This window comes from Malaya genurostris, chromosome 2 (genome assembly GCF_030247185.1).
Source record: "Malaya genurostris strain Urasoe2022 chromosome 2, Malgen_1.1, whole genome shotgun sequence".
Lineage (NCBI taxonomy): Eukaryota > Metazoa > Arthropoda > Insecta > Diptera > Culicidae > Malaya > Malaya genurostris.
In genome coordinates, this window is record NC_080571.1 from 224,881,424 (window position 1) to 224,907,430 (window position 26,007).

Genomic DNA, 26,007 nt, shown 5'->3' on the forward strand with positions numbered 1-26,007 from the left:
GTACAGTAGGTCTAAAACGGTCAAAATCCTAGGCCGCCTCACGACCGGTACCATATATCCAAACATCTTCTCTGTTCATCAAACAACAAACACTAGTCTTCTCGCTCTATACCAATTTTTCCGCTCAAGCATTGGGTAGGAGAGTATATTTATAATCATTCATTAATATAATGGTAACGCGTATGCATGGAATGCATAAGAACGCAGGTTCGAGTCCTGTCTCTAAGCGTATCTTATTCAAAAAAATCGTATATCACATTCCACTCAGTCATTGCAAGACTGATTTATTTATTAAAATGTCTCCTAGTTAATTGATTTGACGCTGCTAGAAAACCGCATTTTTGGGCTACTTAGAGTTATCTGATACTACTGCCATTTTAATCATTAATTGCTAATCGTATTTTCGATGGTATGGAGAAAGAACGCTGTTGTTACGTTTAGTACAATTCAAGATGTTCGCAATGACAAACTTATCACTCTCCCAAGAGGTAAATTTTGTAATGGCACCCCATAGTAAAGTAAAGCGTATTCACGTCAAGACAAACGACGAAAATAGAAAACCATAAATACAGGTACAATTAACGCAATGATATTTAGAGTTTAAACTTGTCATTTCTGTTCAAAAACGTTTTATGCGGCATCTTTTGTGAACGGCAGAGAACTTTCCTACCAGACCTCATGAATGTCATGCCATTCTGTACAAAACAAAACCCTTCCTTATCCACCTAGTGGTGCGATAATGTGTTTCTCTTGCCATTAAAATAGTCTCATTGAAATATTTGTAAAATTCTATCCTCGGCCATTAGTATTGGGAACTTATCAAATAACATAAGGGTGGTTTTCAAATGATTCTAAGTTTTTCGAGATTAAGTCTTTCATCTCCGAGAAATTTTGTTGCAATGAAAATCTTTCAGGTTTTGTATCATTTGATGGATAATTTATCATCCGCCGCAAATGATTCAATCACTCTCATGCAGTGGAATTGTCGAAGCATCATGCCAAAACTTGATTCTTTTAAAGTTTCATTGCATAGTCAAAAATGTGATGTATTTGCTTTGTGCGAAACATGGCTTACATCAAACATAGCCTTAAATTTTAATGACTTTAACATTATACGTCTCGATAAAGACTCTCCGTATGGTGGAGTGCTTTTAGGAATTAAGAAATGTTATTCCTTTTATTAGATTAAACATTCCTTCGACTTCTAGTATAGAAGTTGTTGCTTGTCAAATAAACATTAAAGGAAAGGACATTTGCATTGCTTCGATATATATTCCTCCAAAAGCTCAAGTTGGACAACGACAGCTGGATGAAATTGTCGAAGCCCTTCCTGCTCCACGTTTGATTTTAGGAGATTTCAATTCGCACGAAATGATGTGGGGTTCCGTTTACAATGATAGCAGATCATCTTTATGGTATAATATTTGCGACAACTTTAGCATGACAGTATTAAATATGGGTAGCATGACACGGATCCCAAGACCTCCAGTACGTCCAAGTGCATTAGATTTATCTCTTTGCTCGACTTCAATTCGACTAGATTGCACCTGAAAAATATTTCCTGATTTACACGGTTGTGATCATTTACCAATCATCATCTCAATTAGCGGTGACAAAGGCATTGCTAATTCAGGTAATGTCCCATATGATTTGACAAAAAATGTTGACTGGATAAAATACCAAAGTAGTATCTCAAGTACTTTGAACTCAATGGACCGGCTTCCCTCACTTGAAGAATATGACTTCCTCGTTTGTTCGATTCTGGAGGTCGCAGAAAAAACACAAACCAAACCATTTCTTAGTCCATCGTCCAGCAGAAGGCCTCCAAACCCTTGGTTTGAAAAGGGTGCTCAGATGCTAAACATGCGAAACAAAATTCTTTCAAGACGTTTTTAAAACGAGGAGGAGAAACTCCTCAGAATTTTGGAAAATTATTGATTTTAGAACCCAAGTACAAGAACATACTTCGGAACAAGAAATGTAGCTATTGGAGACATTTTGTCGAAGGAATACGAATGAGGAATCGTAACGTAACGTAACGAAATGAGAGTGAAGAATACTCGAACCGATGGATATTTGATTTTGCGAGGAAAGTTTGTCCAGATTCTGTTCTTACGCATAGCATTATTAGGGAGTCTTCCCCAAATAATGGTACCATTGATAGCCCCTTTTCAATGATGGAATTTCCCATAGTACTCATGTCTTGTAACAATAACGCTCCTGGGTTGGACAGAATTAAATCCAATTTGGTGAAGAATCTGCCCGACCTCGCAAAAAGACGTTTGTTGGAGTTGCTTGAGCAAAGTGGAGGTAAGTGAAAGTTATCGCCATTCAAAAGCCGGGGAGACAAGCTCCAATCACAACTCATATAGACCTATTGCAATGTTGTCCTGCATCAGAAAATTGTTCGAAAAAATTATTATTCGACATCTCGACACTTGGGTCGGTTGTCGAACGGTTTGTTGTCAGATACTCAGTTTGGCTTCCGTAGAAATAAAGGGACGAATGATTACCTTGCATTACTTTCGTCTGACATCCAAATTGCCTTCGCTCAAAAACAACAAATGGCATCTGTATTTTTAGACATTAAAGGAGCATTTGAATCAGTTTCCATTGATGCTCTTTCAGACAAGATCCATCAACATAGACTTCCAGCGATTATAAATAATTATTTGCACAACCTTTTGTCAGAGAAATGCATGTATTTTTCACATGGCGATTTGGCAATAATCAAAATTAGCTACATGGGTCTCCCGCAAGGCTCATGCCTCAGTCCGCTCCTGTATAATTTCTATGTAAACGACATTGACAGCTGTCTAGTAACCCCATGTACACTAAGAGATAGCGTGGTTTCAGTTACTGGACCCAAAGCTATTAATCTGCATAAATCATTGCAAGATACCTTCACGGAACGACCGAAATTAGCTCTGCGCCTAATTTGTATTACTGTTTTTGAATTAGTTGATTTTAACAACAAAATTTCCAAAATAACTATAAAATTAGTTAAAATTGAGAATTTACTTTGCTGAAAAAACTCTTAGTTTTAGAGAATGTGTTTAGTTGGTGAATATCCTGGACTCAAACCAGCAATATTTCAATCCAACACGAAATTCTCATTGACAACTAATTTTGTTATTAAGATCAGAAAATTTGTTTCTATTTATCTATCACCATCATTACTGAAGGACAGCACAAAAAAACCAAAACTGAAATGGGTATTATTAACAAGTTTATTAGCCAAAAACTCATGAGAAGTGTCAAAGCAAAACAATCCATTAAAAATCTAAAAAGGACAGTCTTATTGAAACTGCCTGAACATTGTTTTGATGTTTTTCGCATGTGTTCGATATATCTTTATTTAAATTTCTAAACCGATATGTAAAAATGTCGTAAACTGTTAGTGGAAATCGTATTTATTCAGAATTTGTGCGCACTTGAAGCGATTGTGCGTAATAATGTTTTTACGCGGAACAGTGAAGTGAATTTCGAATGTTTCACTCTAATTGTGATGAAGTTTTTTTGTATCTTCAAACCTTCCGAGCTGCGCCGTCCGGTGTACTATTTGTATTCGGTTTTTGTTTTCCGAGTGCTCAAAGTTTTCAGTGAGAATGAAGAAAACAGTGATTAAGAAGAAAAAATTCAAAACGATGTTTCCGTTTCGTTTATGTCTTTTTCTCCAATACAACATCGTATTTATACCTGCCAATATAGAAAAGACAACCGCGTCTGAAATTTTTTCGGCAGTAGTGTGCCATCTAGTGGCTAGTAGTCATTACGGTGTTACCGTTTCGGTGACAGGGCGCCATATAGCTGCAGATTGCAGAAGCCAATTCAACCATTCATATTGGTTGAAAACAACATTATATTTCTTTAATTCAACTAAAAAATTAGTTGAATGGAAATGAAATGTGCCTTAGCTAAGAAATGACAGCACGTTTAATTTGTGAATTCAACTAAAAAAAATAGTCATTTCAACAAATATTTTATTATTATTATTAAGGGAATGAGAATAAAAAATCTAAATCAGCAAAAGTAAGATTTTTTTAGTTGTCTCAAAAAATAACTAACTAAAATCAGCAAATCAACTAAATTTTTCGCGAAAATTCTGATTTCGGTCGTTCCGTATGCACAAGTGTTTAGAGAAGAGTGTAAACAACAGGACGCAGCCATAAAAATTGACAGATTCTGAACCATTGCGAAATGGCAGCGGTTTTTGGTTGCGTCTATACTTTCTGGGACAGTCTTTAAGTATTCACACTGAAACAAGTTTTTAATTTTTTCTGGAATAAGAAAATCAACCGCAAAAAACTTAGTTAGATGAAAAGCACATCTCATATTTTTAATATGATCAGTATCTAACGGGGAAACAGATTGGAAAACTGACATATGAACACAATGATGTAATGAAAACCGCGAAAATGTTACCACAGAGGCGGGACTCGAACCCTTTAACCCTTTTTAGCTAACTCTTTAATAATTTGATTTTAAATCTTTACGTTAATGTCATGAGAGCCGTTGAAAATGTGAAAAAGACAAAGCTAAAAAAAAAATTTTATAGACACTTGCCAAACTTCAAGTTCTTAACTTCATCATATTTGATGCTAGTATCGAATCTTTTACTTGAATTCGAAGTTTTATAGCAAACTATTTTTGACTAACTCTCCAACAATAACTTGAAGTTTTTCATATGCATGTAAATAGTTTTGGCAGTTTAGTTTTAAAAAGGTACTAATCGTATTTTTACATCGATGATGGTTTTCAATCAAAGTTTTGAGTCAATTGATGTCTATTTCAAAGTATCATTGAATTACATGTCGTGTAAATTTCATTATTTTTTTCTGTGTAGTCTTGAGTCGGATCTATCTCTGCATCCCAAAAAATAAAAATGGTTTGTCATATTGAAGATGTGTGCTAAGTTTCATTCAAATCGGAACACATTTCTGGAATTGCGCAACTGTTAAATACATTCAACCGATATAAAAAAAATAGTACATAGGATATAAATCTTCGCACCTTCGCAGTAGGCACTAAATTTCTTTATCTGATCTTATGTATTCTCAGTATGATGTTCACCAGCTTTAACTGAATATAAAACCGGGCAAGAAAAGTTTCGGTCAGAGTGGAGTAATAATTCAAAAAATATAAAATGTTACATTCTTAAACTACTGTAACTGAATACCATTTCACGGTGCAACAACCGTAATCCACTGTCCTCCCTAGTAGCAATTCATCATCGTTGCAAACGGTAACGGCTATAGAAATTTCACACACATAACCCCTATAAATATACTTTAACGACTCGTATCGTATCGGTTTGCGGATGCCTTTGCTGCCACTGGCCTGCTTAGGGAAATCTTCAGCTCCTACAATAACACGAGTGAAAAACACGGTATTTTCTATTGTTTCGCCCGATTCCTAGATAGCGTAACATTCACTTTACCGGTTCCCAGTGGGACCAAACGAAGCCAACGTTTATCCGAAAAACCTTCCGCTGTTGTTAAAGATTGTTGAGCGAATAGACCGGCATTAAATAAAGTTATTCAAAGTTATTCCTGTCAAATACCTAAGATACATATCCGCTAATGATTAAAGAGTTGACTTTTTAAAAATATGTTGACGTTGAGCTCGGCATGCTACGAACTGTCTACTCTTTCGGTCCCCTAAACTATATTATAAAAATTTAGTTGGTAAAGGATCGTTTGTTAATATAATTTTCTACTATCGCCAGCGATTCGTCTGCCATTCTCTATTCGATACCAGCTAGTGCAGTTCTGCCCAAGAAGCATTGCCACATGGATTCCCATTCGAGCATTGTTTTGTATGTTGAGCTGTGGCGACTAGCGGCAGCTTTCCAGCAATATATGAAACCGTGCATTGTCGGTCGGTCGACCGGTCTTTGGTCAATGCTCACGTAGCTGTAGTTTATCGTTGCTGTATATCCAGACAGCACAAAGATGAGGTTATGCCTGGCCGCTGTCTGACTTGTTCGGTCTGGGATACCCAGCACTGTATTGTTACTCAAGGCAGTGTTGTGCTATGCTTCTGTAGCATTGAATCGTGGTAAATACAAAATTCAGCTTGAACAACTGTTTACTTGTATAATGAACAGAAGGAACTGAATTTGTTTTTTTTACATATCTGATATAAATTTAACCGATTTAACCGTTTGTAGATTATCTTTATCATGACATGAAAAAAATTCTTTTTGAGAAAGGAACTCCACACGGTTACCTTTCAAACTTACTCCGCAACATATAGTGTGAACAATATTTGAACGTCATTTGTTTTCGAATTTGAACACTATATTTATCGATTCAATTGTTTTACCAACAGATGAACACTTTTCAGGAATCAGGAATCTGAACTAATTGGCTCAAGTGGCACGTTCCTCTAGTTATTAAGAGATTTGTGCCTTGCCGTGGATTCTCATCAATTTCCTGATGGGAAGAGAATTTTTTTTATGTCAAACGTCTTAGAATTGTATGAAACGTCGAGATTTAGTGTCATCTCAAAAAAAATTTTTCGAACGGAGCCTCGAAGATCCTTAGTGTTATACATCATTCCATTCCGCTCGATGAGATAGGAAAATGTCTGTGTGAGTATATGTGTGCACTTTTCACCGTTCACCCGAGTAGAGTGTGAGATTAAAAAGAAAACTCAATTTACTGAAAACTAGGTTTGCTCTCAGTGAAAGCACATTGAAAACTTAATATGATGTAAATTTTTTCGAAATGACACGTCACGAGCTTAAGCTAAAATAGAACAGCCAGAAAAGATCCTAGATAGTATACATTTAGGCGATATTACTCGCAAGCAAGAAAAAAGATTTTATGCAATCTCCATATTAGTCGCAAGCAAGAAAAAAGATTTCATGCAATGTCACTATCGGAGAGAGTCCAGTTTCGAACTTCGGTGATCAAGAATGCGAGCTTTTTGCGATTGCTATGGACTGTAAGTACTAGCTGTTAGGAGATGGAAAATGTTTGGTTATATGACAAGCAGTGTTGTTTCACAAAGCTGTATGCAGGTAGTTTCTGTCAATGCACACTCGTTGTGTCGCTTCCATCCCGCATCCACCGTGAATAGCAGTGTGGCTATTTGAGCTTAGTATAAAAATGTTCTCTTTGTCCTTCTCATATCCAAAGATGTGGCATTCAAACATTATAACATTAAATTGAGTTATCTACTTGATCTCACACAACTCGCACATGTAATCACTTTGAAATACGAATTTGGAGGCTCTGAAGACCGAACGTTTTACAGTGAAGTCTTCTACAACACAAGGAACGTGAATTAGGAATCCGGCAATAAGGTATCCCAGATCATTTGTTGTTTTTGACTAATTGGGAAAAATGAACGATTATCTCGCTTCTGACGCTTCTGAGATGATTTCCGCATGATTTCCTGTGACATATGGTTAAAATATACTGAATCTTGTTTGAGATTGAAGCTCAACTAGCCTTTCGAAGTTATTAATAACCAGGGGATTCAGTACCTCACATCTTATTAGCAGTCGCGATGAAAGCTTCCAAAAACGATCTTTCAATGGAAGAATTCCCGCCAGAACTTCAAGACTCATTGTATGTGTCCAATGCATGCAGCCTAAAGCAATTCGCAAACAACGATACTGTATTCGGTACAGTTTGATAATATGAGAGTTTGCAGCGGAACGAAAGCAAACGCATCCATATTCCATCACTGAAAGTATTGTTGTCTGATACAATTTTATTAGATCTTCCGGATAAGCACCCCACCAAGATCCGGCTATTGTTCGAAGAAAATTTACTCTTTGTTGGCATTTTGTTATCAGATATCTAATGTGTCCTCCCCACGTGCATTTGGAATTAAACCACACCCCGAGGTATTTGAAAGTCAAAACCTGTTGGATCATTCTTCACATCATATAAAGCTGGATCATGCACGGAAAGACCGAAATTAGCATTTTGGCGAAAAAATTAGTTGATTTTCTGATTTTAGTTAGTTATTTTTTGAGACAACTAAAAAAATCTTACTTTTGCTAATTTAGATTTTTAAATTCTAATTCTCTTAATAATAACAAAATATTTGTTGAAATGGCTATTTTTTTTAGTTGAATTCACCAATTAAACGTGCTGTCATTTCTTAGCTAAGGCACGCTTCATATCCATTCAACTAATTTTTTAGTTGAATTAGAGAAATAAAACGTTGTTTTCAACCAACATAAATGGTTGAATTGGTTTCTGCAATTAGCAGCTATATGGCGCTCGTTAACACCGTAATGACTACTAGCCACTAGATGGCACACTACTACCGTAAAAAATTTCAGTCGCGGTTATCCTTTTATATTTTCAGGTATAAATACGATGTTGGAGAAAAAGACATAAGCGAAACATAAACTTCTTTTTGAAAATTTTACTTCTAAATCACTGTTTTCTTCATTCGACTTCGCGAAATCGACTCTCTCACTGAAAACTTTGAGCACTCGGAAAACAAAAACCGAATACAATTAGTACACCGGACGGCGTAGCCCGGAATGAGAAGATACAAAAAAAACATCATTTGACGTGTACAATCAGAGTGCAACATTCGGAACTCACTTCACTGTTTCGCGTAAAAACATTATTACCCACAATCGCTTTAACTGCGCACAAATTCTGAATAAATACACTTTCCACTAACAGTTTACGTCATTTTTACATATCGGTTTAGAAATTTATATAGGGATACATCGTAACACATGCGAAAAACATCTAAACAATTTGCGAGCAGTTTCAACAAGACTGTCCCTTTTTGCTTTTTAATGGATTGTTTTGCTTTGACACTGCTGTCCTTCAGTAATGACGGTGATAGATAAATAGAATCAAAGTTTCTGATTTTAATAACGAAATTAGTTGTCAATGAGAATTTCGTGTTGGATTGAAATATTGCTGGTTTGTGTCCAGAATATTCGCCAACTAAACACATTCTCTAAAAATAAGAGTTTTTTTCAGCACAGTAAATTCTAAATTCCAACTAATTTTATAGTTATTTTGGAAATTTTGTTGTTAAAATCAACTAATTCAAAAACAGTAATACGAATTAGGCGCAGAGCTAATTTCGGTCGTTCCGTGTGCTTTCTTGAAAAGACGACCAGCTCTGTTTTCTCCGCAGAGAATTCGATACCCAGATGAACAGCCCAAACGGACAAGTTATCTAACACGGAACGACCGAAATCAGCATTTTCGCGAAAAATTTAGTTGATTTGCTGATTTTAGTTAGTAATTTTTTGAGACAACTAAAAAAATCTTACTTTTGCTGATTTAGATTTTTTATTCTCATTCCCTTAATAATAATAATAAAATATTTGTTGAAATGACTATTTTTTTTAGTTGAATTCACAAATTAAACGTGCTGTCATTTCTTAGCTAAGGCACATTTCATTTCCATTCAACTAATTTTTTAGTTGAATTAAAGAAATATAATGTTGTTTTCAACCAATATGAATGGTTGAATTGGCTTCTGCAATCTGCAGCTATATGGCGCCCTGTCACCGAAACGGTAACACCGTAATGACTACTAGCCACTAGATGGCACACTACTGCCGAAAAAATTTCAGACGCGGTTGTCTTTTCTATATTGGCAGGTATAAATACGATGTTGTATTGGAGAAAAAGACATAAACGAAACGGAAACATCGTTTTGAATTTTTTCTTCTTAATCACTGTTTTCTTCATTCTCACTGAAAACTTTGAGCACTCGGAAAACAAAAACCGAATACAAATAGTACACCGGACGGCGCAGCTCGGAAGGTTTGAAGATACAAAAAAACTTCATCACAATTAGAGTGAAACATTCGAAATTCACTTCACTGTTCCGCGTAAAAACATTATTACGTACAATCGCTTCAAGTGCGCACAAATTCTGAATAAATACGATTTCCACTTACAGTTTACGACATTTTTACATATCGGTTTAGAAATTTAAATAAAGATATATCGAACACATGCGAAAAACATCAAAACAATTTTCAAGCAGTTTCAATAAGACTGTCCTTTTTAGCTTTTTAATGGATTGTTTTGCTTTGACACTTCTCATGAGTTTTTGGCTAATAAACTTGTTAATAATACCCATTTCAGTTTTGGTTTCTTTGTGCTGTCCTTCAGTAATGATGGTGATAGATAAATAGAAACAAATTTTCTGATTTTAATGACAAAATTAGTTGTCAATGAGAATTTCGTGTTGGATTGAAATATTGCTGGTTTGTGTCCAGGATATTCACCAACTAAACACATTCTTTAAAAATAAGAGTTTTTTCAGCAAAGTAAATTCTCAATTTTAACTAATTTTATAGTTATTTTGGGAATTTTGTTGTTAAAATCAACTAATTCAAAAACAGTAATACAAATTAGGCGCAGAGCTAATTTCGGTCGTTCCGTGCAGTTGTTTATTCGTTTTCATTAGTTTGTTTCGAAATGCGTGGACTTTCAGCAGAACAACGTCTAAAAATTGTGTACAAATGGTGCACAGAACGCGGACTGTCAGTGCGAAAGATAGCAAAAATGGAAGGAGTAAGTGAAAAAGCCGTGCGAAATGCAATCAGCAAGTTCGGTGAGGATAAACCGAAAACGGGTCGAAAAAAAGGTCCTGCTAACCCTCAGTTGGATGAACGTATACTGAAGGCGTTCGAGCAAAAGAAGGAGGTTTCAGTTCGGGATGTGGCCCAAAAAGTGGGCACTTCGAAGTCAAAAATGTCACTTTCGTCCCAAAAGACATGAATCCACCAAATTGCCCACAACTTCGACCAATTGAGGAATTTTGGGCATTAACGAAGGCACATCTTAGGAAACATGTCTCAACAGCCGAAACCATTCAACAGTTCGAAAAAGATTGGAAAAAAGTGTCGCCAAGAAGTCTGTACGGAATTTAATGAGGAACGTTCGCAAGAGGGTGCACCAGCTGGCTAAGTAGCAAATGTTGAGAATAATATTCTGTTGTTGTAGTTCAATATTATGAGGACAGTCTTTAAGAGTGCCAGATTGGTTTCCTACAACTTCCTACATTATTCTCGAGCGGATATGAGTACTCAATTGTCTAAAAGAAGTAAATTGTCAACGTTTAAGCACTGGAAATCGTAATAATGGCCATTGAGTGACTTCAAACCAGTAGAAATCATGCAAATGATTATTCATCGCTGATTTGGCATTTCGTTGATTTATTTGAATGTATTTTTCATTATCACAAATATTGGTTCAGTTAATTAAAATCAAATACAATATCAATAACCTATCCATTCGAATGTTATTGTCCGCTTAGTTTGAAATAGTGCCCAGTTACGCACGCAGCCAAGCAGCAGAATTTCACAAGCAGGATTTTTCATTTAATTTGTCAACCTCTCGTTTTATGAAAGCATCCATAATATTCGAATTTCATACGGTAAAATATTCCTGACCATTTCAAGGGAGATCAAAAGTTGACTAATTAATTACTAAATGTGAAGCTACAGCAACTCAATTAGATCACCAACTTGAGCTCAGAATCAATAACGTCCAATACATCTTTCACAGTTCACGTTCGAATGTGTACCTACCGGTAATATCTACTTTCAACACACAATTCCAACTGTCGACCCATGCACAACAATCGATAAATTTGTGTAACATGCTACAGTAAATCTGTAGAAAATTGATTGGCAACTCGTAAATAACCCGAGAACAGATGTACTTACTTATGCAACGTTCATCTTTTCTCCAGAAACACTAGCCTCAACGATAGCCAGTTGAGGCATGAACTGAGCCAGAAATGCTTCCTAAAACCAATAACACCAATTGCTGCAATATTGCAACGGCCGAGTGGTTGTTTTATAGATTTATTACCAACGTATTCGGTGTGCAGGAGGATTCCTGGTGAAGTATAACCTCCTGCAGGTCGGAGGAAACCAACAACAGACAGCATTCGGAGTCAAGGAATTCGCATTTCACAGATCCACTCGAGTGCTCTATTCTATTTCGGCTGAAGTCTTATGTTAACCATGGCTGGTGTTGTGTACACCATCTGGGAGGTGCATGCAAATGGGAGTGAATTTGTAAGATTATGACTGTAAACCGTAAACATTGCGCAAAAACAGCAGGGGATAAGTTATACTCCACCAGCTCCGTTGAAAGGATCCGTGGAACTTGTCCGGTGTATTTTTTTTTTTCGTGAACCACAAGAGCCCTTCTTCTGTCGAGGGAAGTTACTACTTATCGGACAACATACTCCAGCACCGAGTGGTTGAGTTAGATATTCTACCGAGAACGGTGCAATTGATGAGCTTTTTGAATGCAAACTGCAAACGGATATCGTCGATGGAAAAAAGGAATCGTATTGTTATTCAAATTTATTGATCAATTTATATAGACTTATATCTCTCTATCCAGATTGGAAGACTTGGAACCACGGATGCCAATAGATATCCTGCCAGCATTGATGTATGAATAAAATTGATGAACTTCAGAAATTTTTCACTGCGTATTGAATTCAATTAATAATTCTGTTTAGTTAGTGTAAACTATGCAGATTTCATAATTCAAAACGTTTGCTTATATTCTACTCATTTTTATATGGCTAGGATGCACATAGTTTCATTTGGGTGCCCAGACTACGTTTATGCAAAATTTGTTGTATAAAATTCATTTTCAGTTTCGTAATTGACGAACTCATAACTACATAAGGTAAGCCGGAGTACAAGATCAATAGTTACGGATTGAGAAATAATGTCGCTGCATTGCAAAAAAAATTAAGTCAGCCTGGACAAACATACTTCAAATTAAATTACACAATCACGAATTGCTTTTAAATCGTTTCAATCTATTTTTTGTGTGTAGTAATAGAACAATTTTACCAATATAGCGATTCCGCTTGAATTCGTATTTTTCGTGCTCAAATTCTCCATTCTCCATGATTAAGATGAGCAATTCGTGTAATTATTTCACCATTTTGACTCGAGCCTCTAGGGCATAGGCAAACATTCTTCAAAAGTTTTCAATAAAATGTATCTCAGAAACGATTTGTCCGATTTGGTGTCTTCGAGAGCCAGGTACATTTCTGGAAATTGTTGAAATAAATTGTTGAAATACGTATGTACAAATTCTACTAGTTTTCATTCAAATTTTGAAGATTTCATACGATTTTAACATCATACTCTAAACGACGGTTTAAATTTTTGTTGATTCCAAAAATATGCAGTAATTTTTGGTAGGACCATAAGACCTATCATTTGACCCTAAAATTGGGAATATCGGTTCCACAATCTCTGGGAAAAGTGAGTAAGATCCATTCTTGAGCATATGACTATTATCTCCCTTTGTTAGTCGAAAACCGGAAACCAGGATAGCCGGAATCAGTTTGTTTAGTTGCCTACTGATAATGGCTATCGATTTGTATAGTTATTAGTCCAGTTTAGAAATTTCTTTACAGTTTTTGTTTCGCCGCATTAAGTGACGGCGTACAATATTTACACATTTAAGCTTGAGCTTGAGCTTGAGCGACCACCCCTGGTTGCTACTCCGTTACTGATCGGGATTAGCTGAAATTGTACAGGGAGTTCCTTGATGATTCGACCCGGGACTGGCATATCAACCTTCAATGTACATCTTCTGGTAAACCCAGAATTCATTGATCAGTACGGGCGCCGGCCAGGCCCGAACGTAGATCGTCTGAGGAATGGGACGGGATGTTAGTCCAACATTTGTTGTTACTAGAGGTCGTATATACTACTGCGCACTCCACAAGTGTCACGGGAGAAGGATATTTGTTAGTAAAATTCAGTATTGGTATAATTCGCGCGCGACTCAGTATGTTCCGGTTTCAAGATGCTCGGATGCACCACTAAACTCACTGACTTCCCGAGTGAACGTTTCTACAATATTGAAGTCCCGGGAAGTCTCGATTCACAGCTTTTATTCGAGGAAACTGGAGAAAAATTTGCAATACTATCGCGAAAAGAATAAAAACTTCCCTATTTTTCATAAATGAAATTACGTGATATAAAATGAACGAGTGAATAGGATTTAGACAAAATAGTTAATTCATTGCATTGGCTTATTCTAAACAGTTGTTATAAAATCATTTTAAATCACCAAATAAAAGTCAACAGATTTCACGCGCGTCTTGATTCTTTATTGTTTCCGCTTTATTATTTTAATTATTTATTAAAATTATTAATTGGTTATGTTGGTTGATCTGGGCAGCCGGCTACCGAGAGAAATACTAATATATTGTTTGAAATATTAGTATCAAGTGTTCTAGGCTGGTACTGTCCGGAGAGAGCTAATAGGTACTATCAATCTCCTAGTGGACCCCAGCCCGCGGCGTACAATATTTAACACATTTTACACTATAACTTCGGAACCGGAAGTCAGATCCGGATGAAATTCTGTCCACGAGACCTTTCATTTTAATCTAAGTTTATCAAAACCGGTTTAGCCATATCCGAGCAAACCTAGTGAGTTTATTTGACACATACACATACAGACATTGCTCAGCACGATGAACTGAGTCAAATAGTACATTTTAACTAATCGATTTTTCAAGTGATTGCATAACCTTCCTATGTGAGAAAGGCAATAACAAGATATAATTAATTTGTTAATTAACATTTTTCTCCATTCTGACATATATTGCAACAAACTTCATCTCATTAGTTAATTTAACACATTATTTTGCTGATTATTTGGCCTAGAATCAATGGATCGCGATGTAATCAGAGCAAATATTTTAGCCTTTGACCCCTTGACCGGCGGATCTTTATCGATTTTCTGGATTTATGTTTTGGATTTAGCTACCAATAGTAATGCTCCTCCATTGATTTTTAGTGGTTGTAACTCGTTCCCAATATTTTTTTCTGATCTCTATTTCCAAAAATAGCGATTAGAAATTACATTCGGCTGTCTGTATTATTTTTTGTAAATATAAAATACGCTTGAATACTCCTACAGTTCCGCAGAAAGTTCTTATTTCGAAAAAAGAACCGTTTCACAATATTTTATTATTTTATAACGTTCCGTGAAATTGTAAAAGTATTTAAGGCATGCTTTATGTTTATAATAAATAATATAATCGAACTTTATTGGAACTGGGTTCCAGAAATTGAAATAAATTTCGATAGTGCGACCATGTTACAGTTTCTAGAAGTCATAAGGATGTGTGTGATAGTTAGTTCAACCCGAGCGTTGAAATTAATAAAATGTAGAACGGGAAACTTCACAAAGCAAATAATAGTTAAACTTAAAACAAAAAAATTACTCAAATACAAAAAATGTTAATTCGCAAGATTTTTGATAAGTCCCGAGACTAAAGCAGAGATGGCGCTCGTAGTAAACCAGTAACCACGTCTTTCTAGAGTACTAACCTTTGCTTGAAACGGGTCAAAATTTTAAGTCGATCCGACCAGAAACAGCTGAGTTATCGAGGTTGGAGTAAAGTCGTTTTGTAGTTTGTTTAAAAAATGGAAAAAACTGAGTTTCGTGTTTTGATAAAACATTGTTTTTTAATGGGTAAAAACACCGTGCAAGCGAAACAATGGATTGAAAAATGTTATCCGGACTCTTGTCCATCAGAAGCAATGATTTGTCGGTGGTTCGCCGAGTTTAAACGTGGTCGTACCGACACAAATGACGCGGAACGCTCGGGTAGACCTGTGGAAGCCGCCGTTACACCGGAAAATGTGAGTGAAGTGACAAAAATTATAATGAAAGATCGTAAAGTGAAGCTCCGTGAGATTGCTGAGATGACACAGATATCATATGGAAGTGTATTTACTATCCTTCATGAAAAATTGAGCATGAAAAAGGTTTTTTCCAAGTGGGTGCCGCGATTGCTTTCAATGGAACAAAAACAGTAACGAGTCGATGATTCAGAAAGCAGTTTATCGCTATTTACTCGCAACAAAAAAGATTTCTTGCGCCGTTACGTGACCATGGACGAAACATGGATACATCACTACACTCCAGAGTCGAAGCGGCAGTCATCTGAGTGGCGCACAGCTGGCGAAAGCCGTCATGGCGTCAGTTTTTTGGGACACGCATGGCGTGATTTTCATTGACTACCTCGAAAAAGGTAAATCGATTAACAGTGATTATTATATTGACCAACTGGTGCGTTTGAAGGAGGCAATCGCAAAAAAACGACCGCACATGCAGAGAAAAAATCCTTTTTCATCAAGACAATGCACCCTGCCACAAGTCGATGAAAACAATGGCGAAATTGAACGAATTGGATTTTGATCTGTTTCCCCACCCCCCATACTCGCCAGATTTAGCCCCCAGTGATTACTGGCTCTTTGCAGATTTTAAAAAAATGCTCCAGGGAAAAAGATTTGGCTCAAATGAGGAGGTCATCGCTGAAACTGAAGCTTATTTTGAAGCGAAAGATAAATTTTTTTATAAACATGGTATTGAAAAATTGGAAAAACGTTGGAACCATTGTATCACCCTGAAAGGTGATTATGTTGATGAATAAAAAACAAAATTTTGCAAAAAAAATGTTGTTTCCATTGTTAGTCTCGGGACTTATTGATCCATGTGTTATACAAAACCAAACCCTCTATCACTAACTTTGAAAACCACTGAAAGAATAATACAAACAGTATTTTCAATTTTTCTACTGGTATCAAACGAGGAAAATAGATGGGAAAAATGACATGCGAATGCTACTGTGTGATGAAAACTGCGAAAATGTTACAGCAGAGACGGGACTCGAGTCCGTAGCTAACTTCTATCCGGGGAAATTGTTTTACCAATTAAACTACCCTGCACCTGAATTCTGCGTTTAGAAGTACCAAACATGCTTCGCTTTACTTGGCCACCACAGCATTCAATTCAAATTCCTATTGCTATGGAAACACATCGAACAGTAAATCAAACACACACCATATCACATGTCTACCTTCACTTCTACTTTGCCATCCAAGACTGATTTGAGATTTTGTTTTTGTCTCCTTTTGCTGCCTATGGGGTACATCAGCGTCATACATCTATTTGATGATATCAACCGATGTGTGGTAGCAGCAGCGATGACTGGGATATCGAACACAATATAGGGGTAGATGGGGTAAAACGTACACTCTAAGGAAATGTTGCTATATCCTAACTAATGAAAATAAAACGTGAAAGTTTCATGTATGACTAGCTTCCGTCACCATTATATCTCATAATAAGGAACAAATACTTGCTGTATGCATTGAAAATATCTCATTTTATCGAAACCCTTAAAAATGTTCCATTGGAATGACGCATCGTAGAAAATATGATATGAAAATCGTAGAAATGAAAACATGAAAAATGTAACTTTTTAAATTACACGAAGTCATGGCAGGACGATTTTAAACTACGGGTGAACATCCATTAAAACAACTACGCAAAACACATGAAAAAACGGAGCATAACGCACCCATTTAAAGATTCTTTTTCTTTTTCTTCTAATGAAAGGTTAAATTTAAAAAGAAATTGAAGAAATATTTGCCAGATGAAAGATTGCTTACTAACAGATCGGCTGAAAAGTTCGTATAGTTTCTATGAGAGGGCGTCACTAGAATTAAATCCATACCATTTTCAGTTAGTACCAACCTTCAAAAGATACGTGTATAAATTTGACAGCTGTCTGATTATTAGTTTGTGAGATATTGCATTTTGAGTGAAGCTACTTTTGTTATTGTGAAAAAAATTGAAAAAAGGAATTTCGTGTGTTGATAAAACACTACTTTTTGATGAAAAAAAGTGCCGCCGATGCCAAAAAATGGCTTGATGAGTGTTATCCAGACTCTGCACCGGGCGAAGCAACAATTCGTAAGTGGTATGCAAAATTTCGTACTGGTCATATGAGCACCGAAGACGATGAACGCAGTGGACGTCCAAAAGAGGCTGTTACCGATGAAAACGTGAAAAAAATCCACAAAATGATTTTCAATGACCGTAAAGTGAAGTTGATAGAGATAGCTGACACCCTAAAGATATCAAAGAAACGTGTTGGACATATTATTCACGAATATTTGGATATGAGAAAGCTTTGTGCAAAATAAGTTCCGCGTGAGCTCACAATCGATCAAAAACAACAACGAAAAACCATGCTGAAATTGAACGAATTGGGCTTCGAATTGCTCCCTCATCCACCGTATTCTCCAGATTTGGCCCCCAGTGACTTTTTCCTGTTCTCAGACCTCAAGAGAATGCTCGCTGGTAAAAAATTTAGAAGCAATGAAGAGGTAATCGCTGAAACTGAGGCCTATTTCGAGGCAAAGTACAAATCGTACTACAAAAATGGTATCGAAAAGTTGGAAGATCGCTATAATCGCTGTATCGCCTCTGATGGTAATTATGTTGAATAATAAAAACGAATTTTGGCAAAAAAATGTGTGTTTCTGTTAAACGATACGAGCTTTTCAGCCGAACTGTTATTATCCTTTAAATTGAAAACTTACACATAACTTTTGTAAGCGTATTCTTAAGCATTTTTCCCCACACAACTCGGATCATTTTGCCAAAATATATGGGACGATAATTCTGACGATTTTTCCATATAATTGCAAATACATCGCACAGTGGGGAAAAATTGACCAAAAACGCAACGATTTTTTGGAGGCATGATACAGCTGACAACAAAGCACCTATTAGATGTAAAATGGTTAGTAACATCGATTTCACGTATTTATAAGGATTGCACGCAACGCTATCATGTTCATTTTACCTAAAGTTCCCTTTTTGTACTAAATTGTAATTAAGTTCAACTGTATAACAGTACTTATTGAAGACCGGATAGAATGTTCCTGACGTTTTAATGTCAGCAGAAAACTCGTTGGGCATTTTACCCCATTTCTTTTCTAGTTATTATATTCAGTTGAAATATGATCTACAACCCATGAGCAGATCTTACACGATCTATCAATATTGGCTCATATTACGTACACATATTCTGTGATCCAATGAAATACAATGGGAATGACAGTACTAGCCTGTTTAACCCCCTTCACCCAAATTTATTTCATAAATCGTATCATTGGTTGAACTTCCTTCCGCATTCCGAAAGGAGGCTGATTGCAGTTGATTAAAATCGATCGATATCACGAAGAAAGCTCTAAAAATATACTACAAATAGGTTCAATGACTGCACGAATCTTGCTATACCATTCTATCACATTTTTTTAACTGATTCTTTTGATAAATATTGATCTAACTATCAATATTGGTCCATATTATGTCAGTGAATCAAGGACACAAACTAAGAATAACTGTACTAGTTCGTTTAACCCGCTTTACCTCAATTTTCAATTCAAACCTAAGCTCTAAAAAGTAGAGTACAATACTTTTTAGAGCTTATTTCGTAATATCAATCGATTTAAAAAACGCAAAGAGCCTCCCATCGAAATGCGAAAGAAAGTTCACCCAGAGATACAATTTATAAAATAAATTGGGGTAAATAGGGTTCAATGGGCTAGTACTGTCATTCTCATTATGTGTATTTGGATCACTTAAGTTTTCTACATAATATGGACCAATATTGATAGGTCATATTGAATCTGCTTCCGGATTGTAAATCTGAATTCAACATAAAATTAGAGAAAAACGATGTAGTACGATTCATGCGATCATAGAAACTATCTTTTAACTATTTTTTGAAGTTAAATGCGTGTCTTGTTTAACAATAATTGGTCCAAACTTTTTTTTCTGTTAATTCATGGAAGATGATTTTGGGTAAAATAGAATAAGTTAATTGCGGTCGTTTTTATTTAAAACAATCCATTTATCGAACTTATGAACATGTGAATTGATCAGTCTGAAAAAAAACTTTTTGCCTTTCTCACATAGAAAGGCTATACAATCACTGTGAAAACCGACTTTTACACCGATTTTCACAAACTCAGATTCCAATGAAAGGTCTTAAGGTCCCATAGATCAATATTGAATTTTATCCCGATCTGACTTCCGGTCCGGAATTGATGATATACACAGAAAAATGAAAACAAATGTCATTCACTTTTCTCAGAGAAAGCGAGATCGATTTTTCTCAAACTTAGATTCACACGAAAGGTCATATAGTCCCATAGATCGCTATTGAATTTTATCATTGCCCGATTTTCGGTTCCGGAATTACAAGGCAATATGTGCAAGTCTATGAGAAAATGCGCATTCAATTTTCTTGGAAATTCCTAAACCGATTTTTACAAAGTAAGATGCAAATGAAAGGTCAAAAAGACCTCGAAAAGTTTATCCAGCCCCGACTTCCAGTTTCGGTATTACATTGAGATTAGTAAAAATGTTCAATTTCATGAGGATTTTTTCACAAGCGATGGCGGATTGGATTCTTTGATTCGTAGTTCTGCAACCGAACTCGGTTCCCTGCGAGTTCCAGATATCAACGTGCGAAGCTGCATTTGTAAAGAATCCATCCTAACAAAATATTGGATGTAATAATTCTCAAGGAAAAGATTACCAAAATGATTTGTACTTTGTTATATTTGAATAGTAATTATTCTACAATATTCAATCTGGTTTTACATTGGTAGTTGCGGTATTCTTCCTAGCAATCTACTTTTGATTGACGACAAATAAATAAATCTTTTAATAAAGCTGATGACCGTAGTGGCTAGAGGCAACATGATGCGCACTGTGCACCAGAGGAGCAGCATGATGATGAGCAACGTGAGCAATCGGCGCCAGAGCATGAACTGGCTGAACGATGACTTTGTGCACCGGCTGAGCCAGCTTCACGTTGACCGGTTCACGTCGGACAACGGCATTGAATCCGGTATGGTCGTCAGCCTGGTAGTCAACAATACGATGGTGACCGTCGGAATCCAGCAGACTGTACTGTCCATGGACTACGTCTCCCTGACGAGATTCGTGCTGACTTTTGATATCTCCGGTGTGGCCGTCATGGACGGAGTAGGAGAACTCGTAATGGGCAGGTGCGTGATGTTCGACTTCCTTTACGATAGTGTGGTGGACCGGAGCTGCATGGACAGCGGCCAACTGGTGTACTGGAGCGGCATGGTGATACAGTGGCGCATGGTGTTGAATGCTCTGATGTGACGAAGCGTATCCATGTTCCGGAATTAATCCTGCGTTAACAGCGACTAGTGCCGTGGCAATTAGGATAATCTAAAAATTTAGGAAATTGAAAAGTCTGAGTTAAAAATCAATTTGAATTTAACTTACCTTAAACGCCATTTAGCTGCTGATTGATTGGTCGACTCCTGAGTTGAGAATGAACTCCAGAATCTGTATCAACAGATTTTATACTAAAATAAGACCTACCGAAAAGATCTATATTTCCAGATGACCTTGAGGGGGTGTGTTCAACTTTCTCTGCAAAGTTACTGAATGCAACGCGAAGCCCCGTTACTATGCTTACAATTGAAATTCATTCAGTTTACGCTGGTTTTGTTTTTATTTTCGACGGTTGACCTTAAACCCGTTTCGCAAAAGTGAATCGCGACGGAAACCTGAAACGATTCGGCGATTGATTAAAATAATTTCACAACAACACCGACTTGACGCATTGGTTGGTTTGTTCGGCCATGCACCAGTGGAGGCCGATTTATTTCAAGCTTAACTAATTAAACCAGATAATTTAGCATAAGCACAGGTAAAGTATCACCTTTCGATGCCAAATTATCGTACTGTTGTCCAACTTTAGGTTAATTCTAGCATGTCCCAACTTTATCAATAAGGCCATTTTACAACACTTTCCCCTAATAACTGAACATTCCTTGGATTTGGATGTTTGGATTAGCGTATGAAAATGTTCCGTACACAATTTGACTACTTTTCAAATTACGAGTAAATACATCATTCTTCAACTGTTGCTAAATGACTATTCAATTTAGAAAGTTTACGTAAGTTTCGGTTGTAGACGATTTACAATCACTTCTTGTTTTATCATTTAAGGGGGGGGGGGGAGTCTAAACGATGAAAAAAGCGGGTGGGTAATGTCAGACATAACTGGATGTCGTGAATACGAAAACAACTGGCATGTTCCTTAACACTTCCGAATATCAATTAGTTGATCAATTATACTAGAATTTGAAACGATGCATATAAACTAAAGTTCAGATTAGTTACATCAAACATTCTGAAACACAATTAAATATTATGAAATAACCAGTATAGTTCTTTATAATACACATACAGATTAATCTGTATACGGCAACCCTGTTTCGCACGTCATATTTCCAAACGACACCCACACTAGTATAAAGATGTGTTGTACATTAATACTTTCATTTTCTCATTGCGAGAGTCGTAATTGAATGTGTTAGTGACGGTGCAAATTTTGTCTACTTCCATTTCGATAAATATGATGCTGTTGGTACGAGAGATAATTCAATTAATTCTTTCTGATGATCTGTAGCACTGAATAGTGCTTTGAATTGTCACGGATCACCTGCAGGATCTGCATTTAGATCCGAGAGAGCATTTCAGCGTGAAGTCTTCGATGTTGTTCCCACAACCTAACTGAGCAGCTCTTCCTTGACGACTGATGACTTCAGCTGGCAGGGTTCTGGTGTAGTAACGCTGTGTGCTCGGCCCGATGTTACTCGTGTTTGTCTTGCATCTATAATCGTTGCTCACAAAATGATACAAAAAGTGAAAAAGACAGCTTTTATATTGCTGGAGCAGCCCATATTTTGTTTTCTTCCTCAGAACGCGTTCTGATTGGTTGGTGCTGAAATGGATCAAATCAGACAGGTTTTTCAACTTATAAACTTAAAACTTTAATGTTGTTGCAATATACGTTCAAGTTGAAAAATTTCGAATTTGTTGATAGTTAGATCATATAAATCCTTTCACAGATCACTGAGCTATAAGCTTTCAAAATACGAGAAATGCAAACAAGCGTCATGTGTTTTCCTCTTTAATACTCGTTGATACCAAACATTTGAGAAAAATTTAATTTTGAATTATTTGAAATTACATCACACAAATGAAAATTTTATCATAAAATTGTGATCATATTTCCGATGGCATGTAGCAAAAATTATGTTCATACGTTAGGTACAACAAGAGATATTCATGATCAAAAACTTATCACTCTCTCAGGGGGTAAATTTTGAAACGGCGCCCCATAGTAAAGTAAGTCGTATTCACGACAAAAATCGTCTTTTTTGAGAATTTTTTCCAGAATTATCGTTCAACAAAATAAATTCAAATGTTTTGCATGACAAAAAGAATCATTCGATCAACATTTTGTAATTTTTTCGTGGAAAAATATAGAGAAATAAGTCGGTGAAGAGGTATTTCTGAGAACGCTTCTTAAAAACAAATCAACGCAGCATAGTTAAAGTAGAAGTTTTTCTAGACCCCAACGTTTCTGTTTGATTGTTTTGTAAAGTTTTGTTAAACCTCCCAAAAGTAACAAACAACGAAAAGAAAAACGTTGGGGTCTGGTTTTATATATGTAGAAAGTGTGTACAAAATTTCAATAAAATTGGTGCAGTAATTTTTGAATGACGATGGACACGGACTTTCAAAACCTTCTTTCGAGGAAAACGCGTTTAAAGCTTTTTGTCTATAAAATCAATGGAGACAATTAATTACTCCAGGGAGCCCGTAGGGTCCAACATTTTGAAAAAAATCATATTTTTTCTTTTATAATTTATTATAACGAAATATTTCAAGAATGTTTTGTCAAGTTTTGAAGTCAATCGAAAAAGAAATCTTGGGCCTGTGCGCCTAGCTCTTGCTTTTTCGTATAATGAGATAGCCATAGATAAAGGTCCATAACTTCCAGAGTTTCGTTCCAATAGGCTTGAAAATTTCACAGAAAATTCTACAAATGTTTTACTATAAGAAAATATAAAGAAAATAATAAATGACCCTACCCGCCCCTTAAGCAATCACTGTCACAACTAACTTTTTATTCGAAACATGGAGGACCGATTGGTGTAAGTTACCAAGATGTGTACTAGATTTTCTCGAATATAACTGAAAAGCTGGTCAAACTTTTATACTATTTTGCAGGTCTTGTTAACTGGTAACCAAACAAACTTCGATAAGTCCCAGTTTCTGGCTCCGGAAGCACCAAAAAAAGTAGAGCTACATTCACTCTCGGAAAAGAACATAAGCATTGCCCTCTATCGAATATTGTTCGCCTTCGCATTTCGATTAAATCTAAATTACAGGGTGTCAAATAGGGTTATTATTCAAGTTGGAGGCGTCTTCCGTTTCCGGAAATTAAATTGTATAGTTGACATAACCATCGAGCCGCAGTCATTTATATTCACTCAATTTTCTCGAATATGACTGAAACTATTTAGATGACTGATCTTTAAGTTTCGTCTTAGACTCGTCAGTGCAGGGTAGTTCAAATTGAACTGCTTATTGCAAACTTAAACAGTTCAACTTGAACCACTAAGCAAACGTAAAGTTAATGCTACTTTCAAAACTTTTATTTATATAGTATGGAAGAAATATTATTCCACATTCCCAATCAGCTTATCACATCTAAAATATTTCTCCTGTTGATACTTGTTAAAATGTTTATTTATTTTAACTACTTACAAGTTCAGAAACGAAAACAGCATTTTGTTATAAATCTTCTACAGCATAAAAAGCTTTTTTTATGTTTTATAGATGGATAATCATCATCGTGTTTTGACCTTTGATGTAGAATATTATTAAAGAGTTTCAATTTGATGTGATTCTTGAACCATATTTTGTTATATTTTATCCAAAAATTGGACTAGAGATTGATATTACCGGATATATATCAACAGCCATGACCAGCCTAGAGACTATGTTTCATCCTGTGGTAAAACATTTCGCCAAGAATAGTGAAGTACGATCTTTTCCTGTGTTGCAGACTGTTCTGGTACGTTTTTCATAGTTTTTTTTTGACGTGAATACGTTTTACTTTACTATGGGGCACCTTTTCAAAATTACCTCTGTACAAGAATGACCTCTGTACTATGCCGCCGACACTGATTTGAGATTTTGTTTTGAGCTATTTTTGCTATCTACGGTGGAACACACAGTATCATGGTCCCCACTAGTGTGTAGGTAGAGCAGCTGTGACGAACACAATATATCGAAGATTAGTTTATGTTATGTCGTATTTAAATAAAATTTACATTAGAACTGAGGAGTACTTTAAAATAGTGGATCGCCCCCGGTACGCAAAATAATCCACCTGGACATAACGAGTTTCGCGGCTCTGATTAAACTAACATCCTTTCCTATTCCTTAACCGATTTACATTCTAATCTGGCCGGTGCCGTTTTTAAAGCGTTGCGGTTTTTTTTCTGTTTTACCAGTCGATTTTTGGTTCGCGTGTTTAACATCACGTTGATTAAAAAAACTACAAGGATCAGCCCCTTGGGGTTGTTCAAGCCGTTGATGTGGAACAAGGCAACCAAAATTTCCAATGATTGACATTTTCAATTAATCGTCACACTTTTGAATCCGCAAATGCACAAGAGTCTGCTTAGATTGATCCTTATTAGGAATCAACACTGAACACGCGAACCCAGAATAAAGACTCTATTTATCCCGATTTGTATTTGTTTCGTAGCCGACGAAATTACATCAATAGCCCAAATGTATACAATTAAATGTTTGTACATGCTTGCGATACGGATATCGATATTTAAGCTTCTCTTCACCAAGCTTGTGTTCATGTTTTGTATGCAAGCAGTTATTTTTATAGCGTTTTTCTACCACTACTACCATTCGGCGATTTCGGTTGAAGCGATAAAATATTTCTCATTATCAATCGAGTTCATCTTATATAAATTAGAAATTAGTCTTATGCACTCAAACTTTACCCTGGGGTAGTTGTCAATTTCTCAGGCGAAACGACATAACATGGGATTTCATCCAATATTGCATGACACAAGATCAGAGCATACCAATAAAAGCTTCAAATCGTTTATGGCACTTTTTGTCTTGCTGTGTAGCAACAACCTACCTCTAGCAAGCTACGCATAAGACTGAAACGTTAGCTATAATTTCGCTTCTATTTGTAGATTCGCGTGTTTCCAACAGCTTTACTTTTGCTTCGAATGACCAATCAGAGCGC

The 26,007-nt window shown here is 36.2% G+C and overlaps 1 protein-coding gene across 1 annotated transcript; it reads right to left on the minus strand.

The window, feature by feature from the left end:
* Positions 1 to 20,426: 20,426 nt before the first annotated feature.
* LOC131432539 (larval cuticle protein A2B-like) lies at positions 20,427 to 21,215 on the minus strand. The gene is made up of 2 exons (XM_058598875.1): positions 21,147 to 21,215; positions 20,427 to 21,089 (listed from the first exon to the last, which is right to left on the minus strand). Exons 1-2 carry the CDS (start codon positions 21,156 to 21,158, stop codon positions 20,550 to 20,552), a joined length of 552 nt encoding a protein of 183 aa, XP_058454858.1. The 5' UTR covers positions 21,159 to 21,215; the 3' UTR covers positions 20,427 to 20,549.
* Positions 21,216 to 26,007: the final 4,792 nt, after the last annotated feature.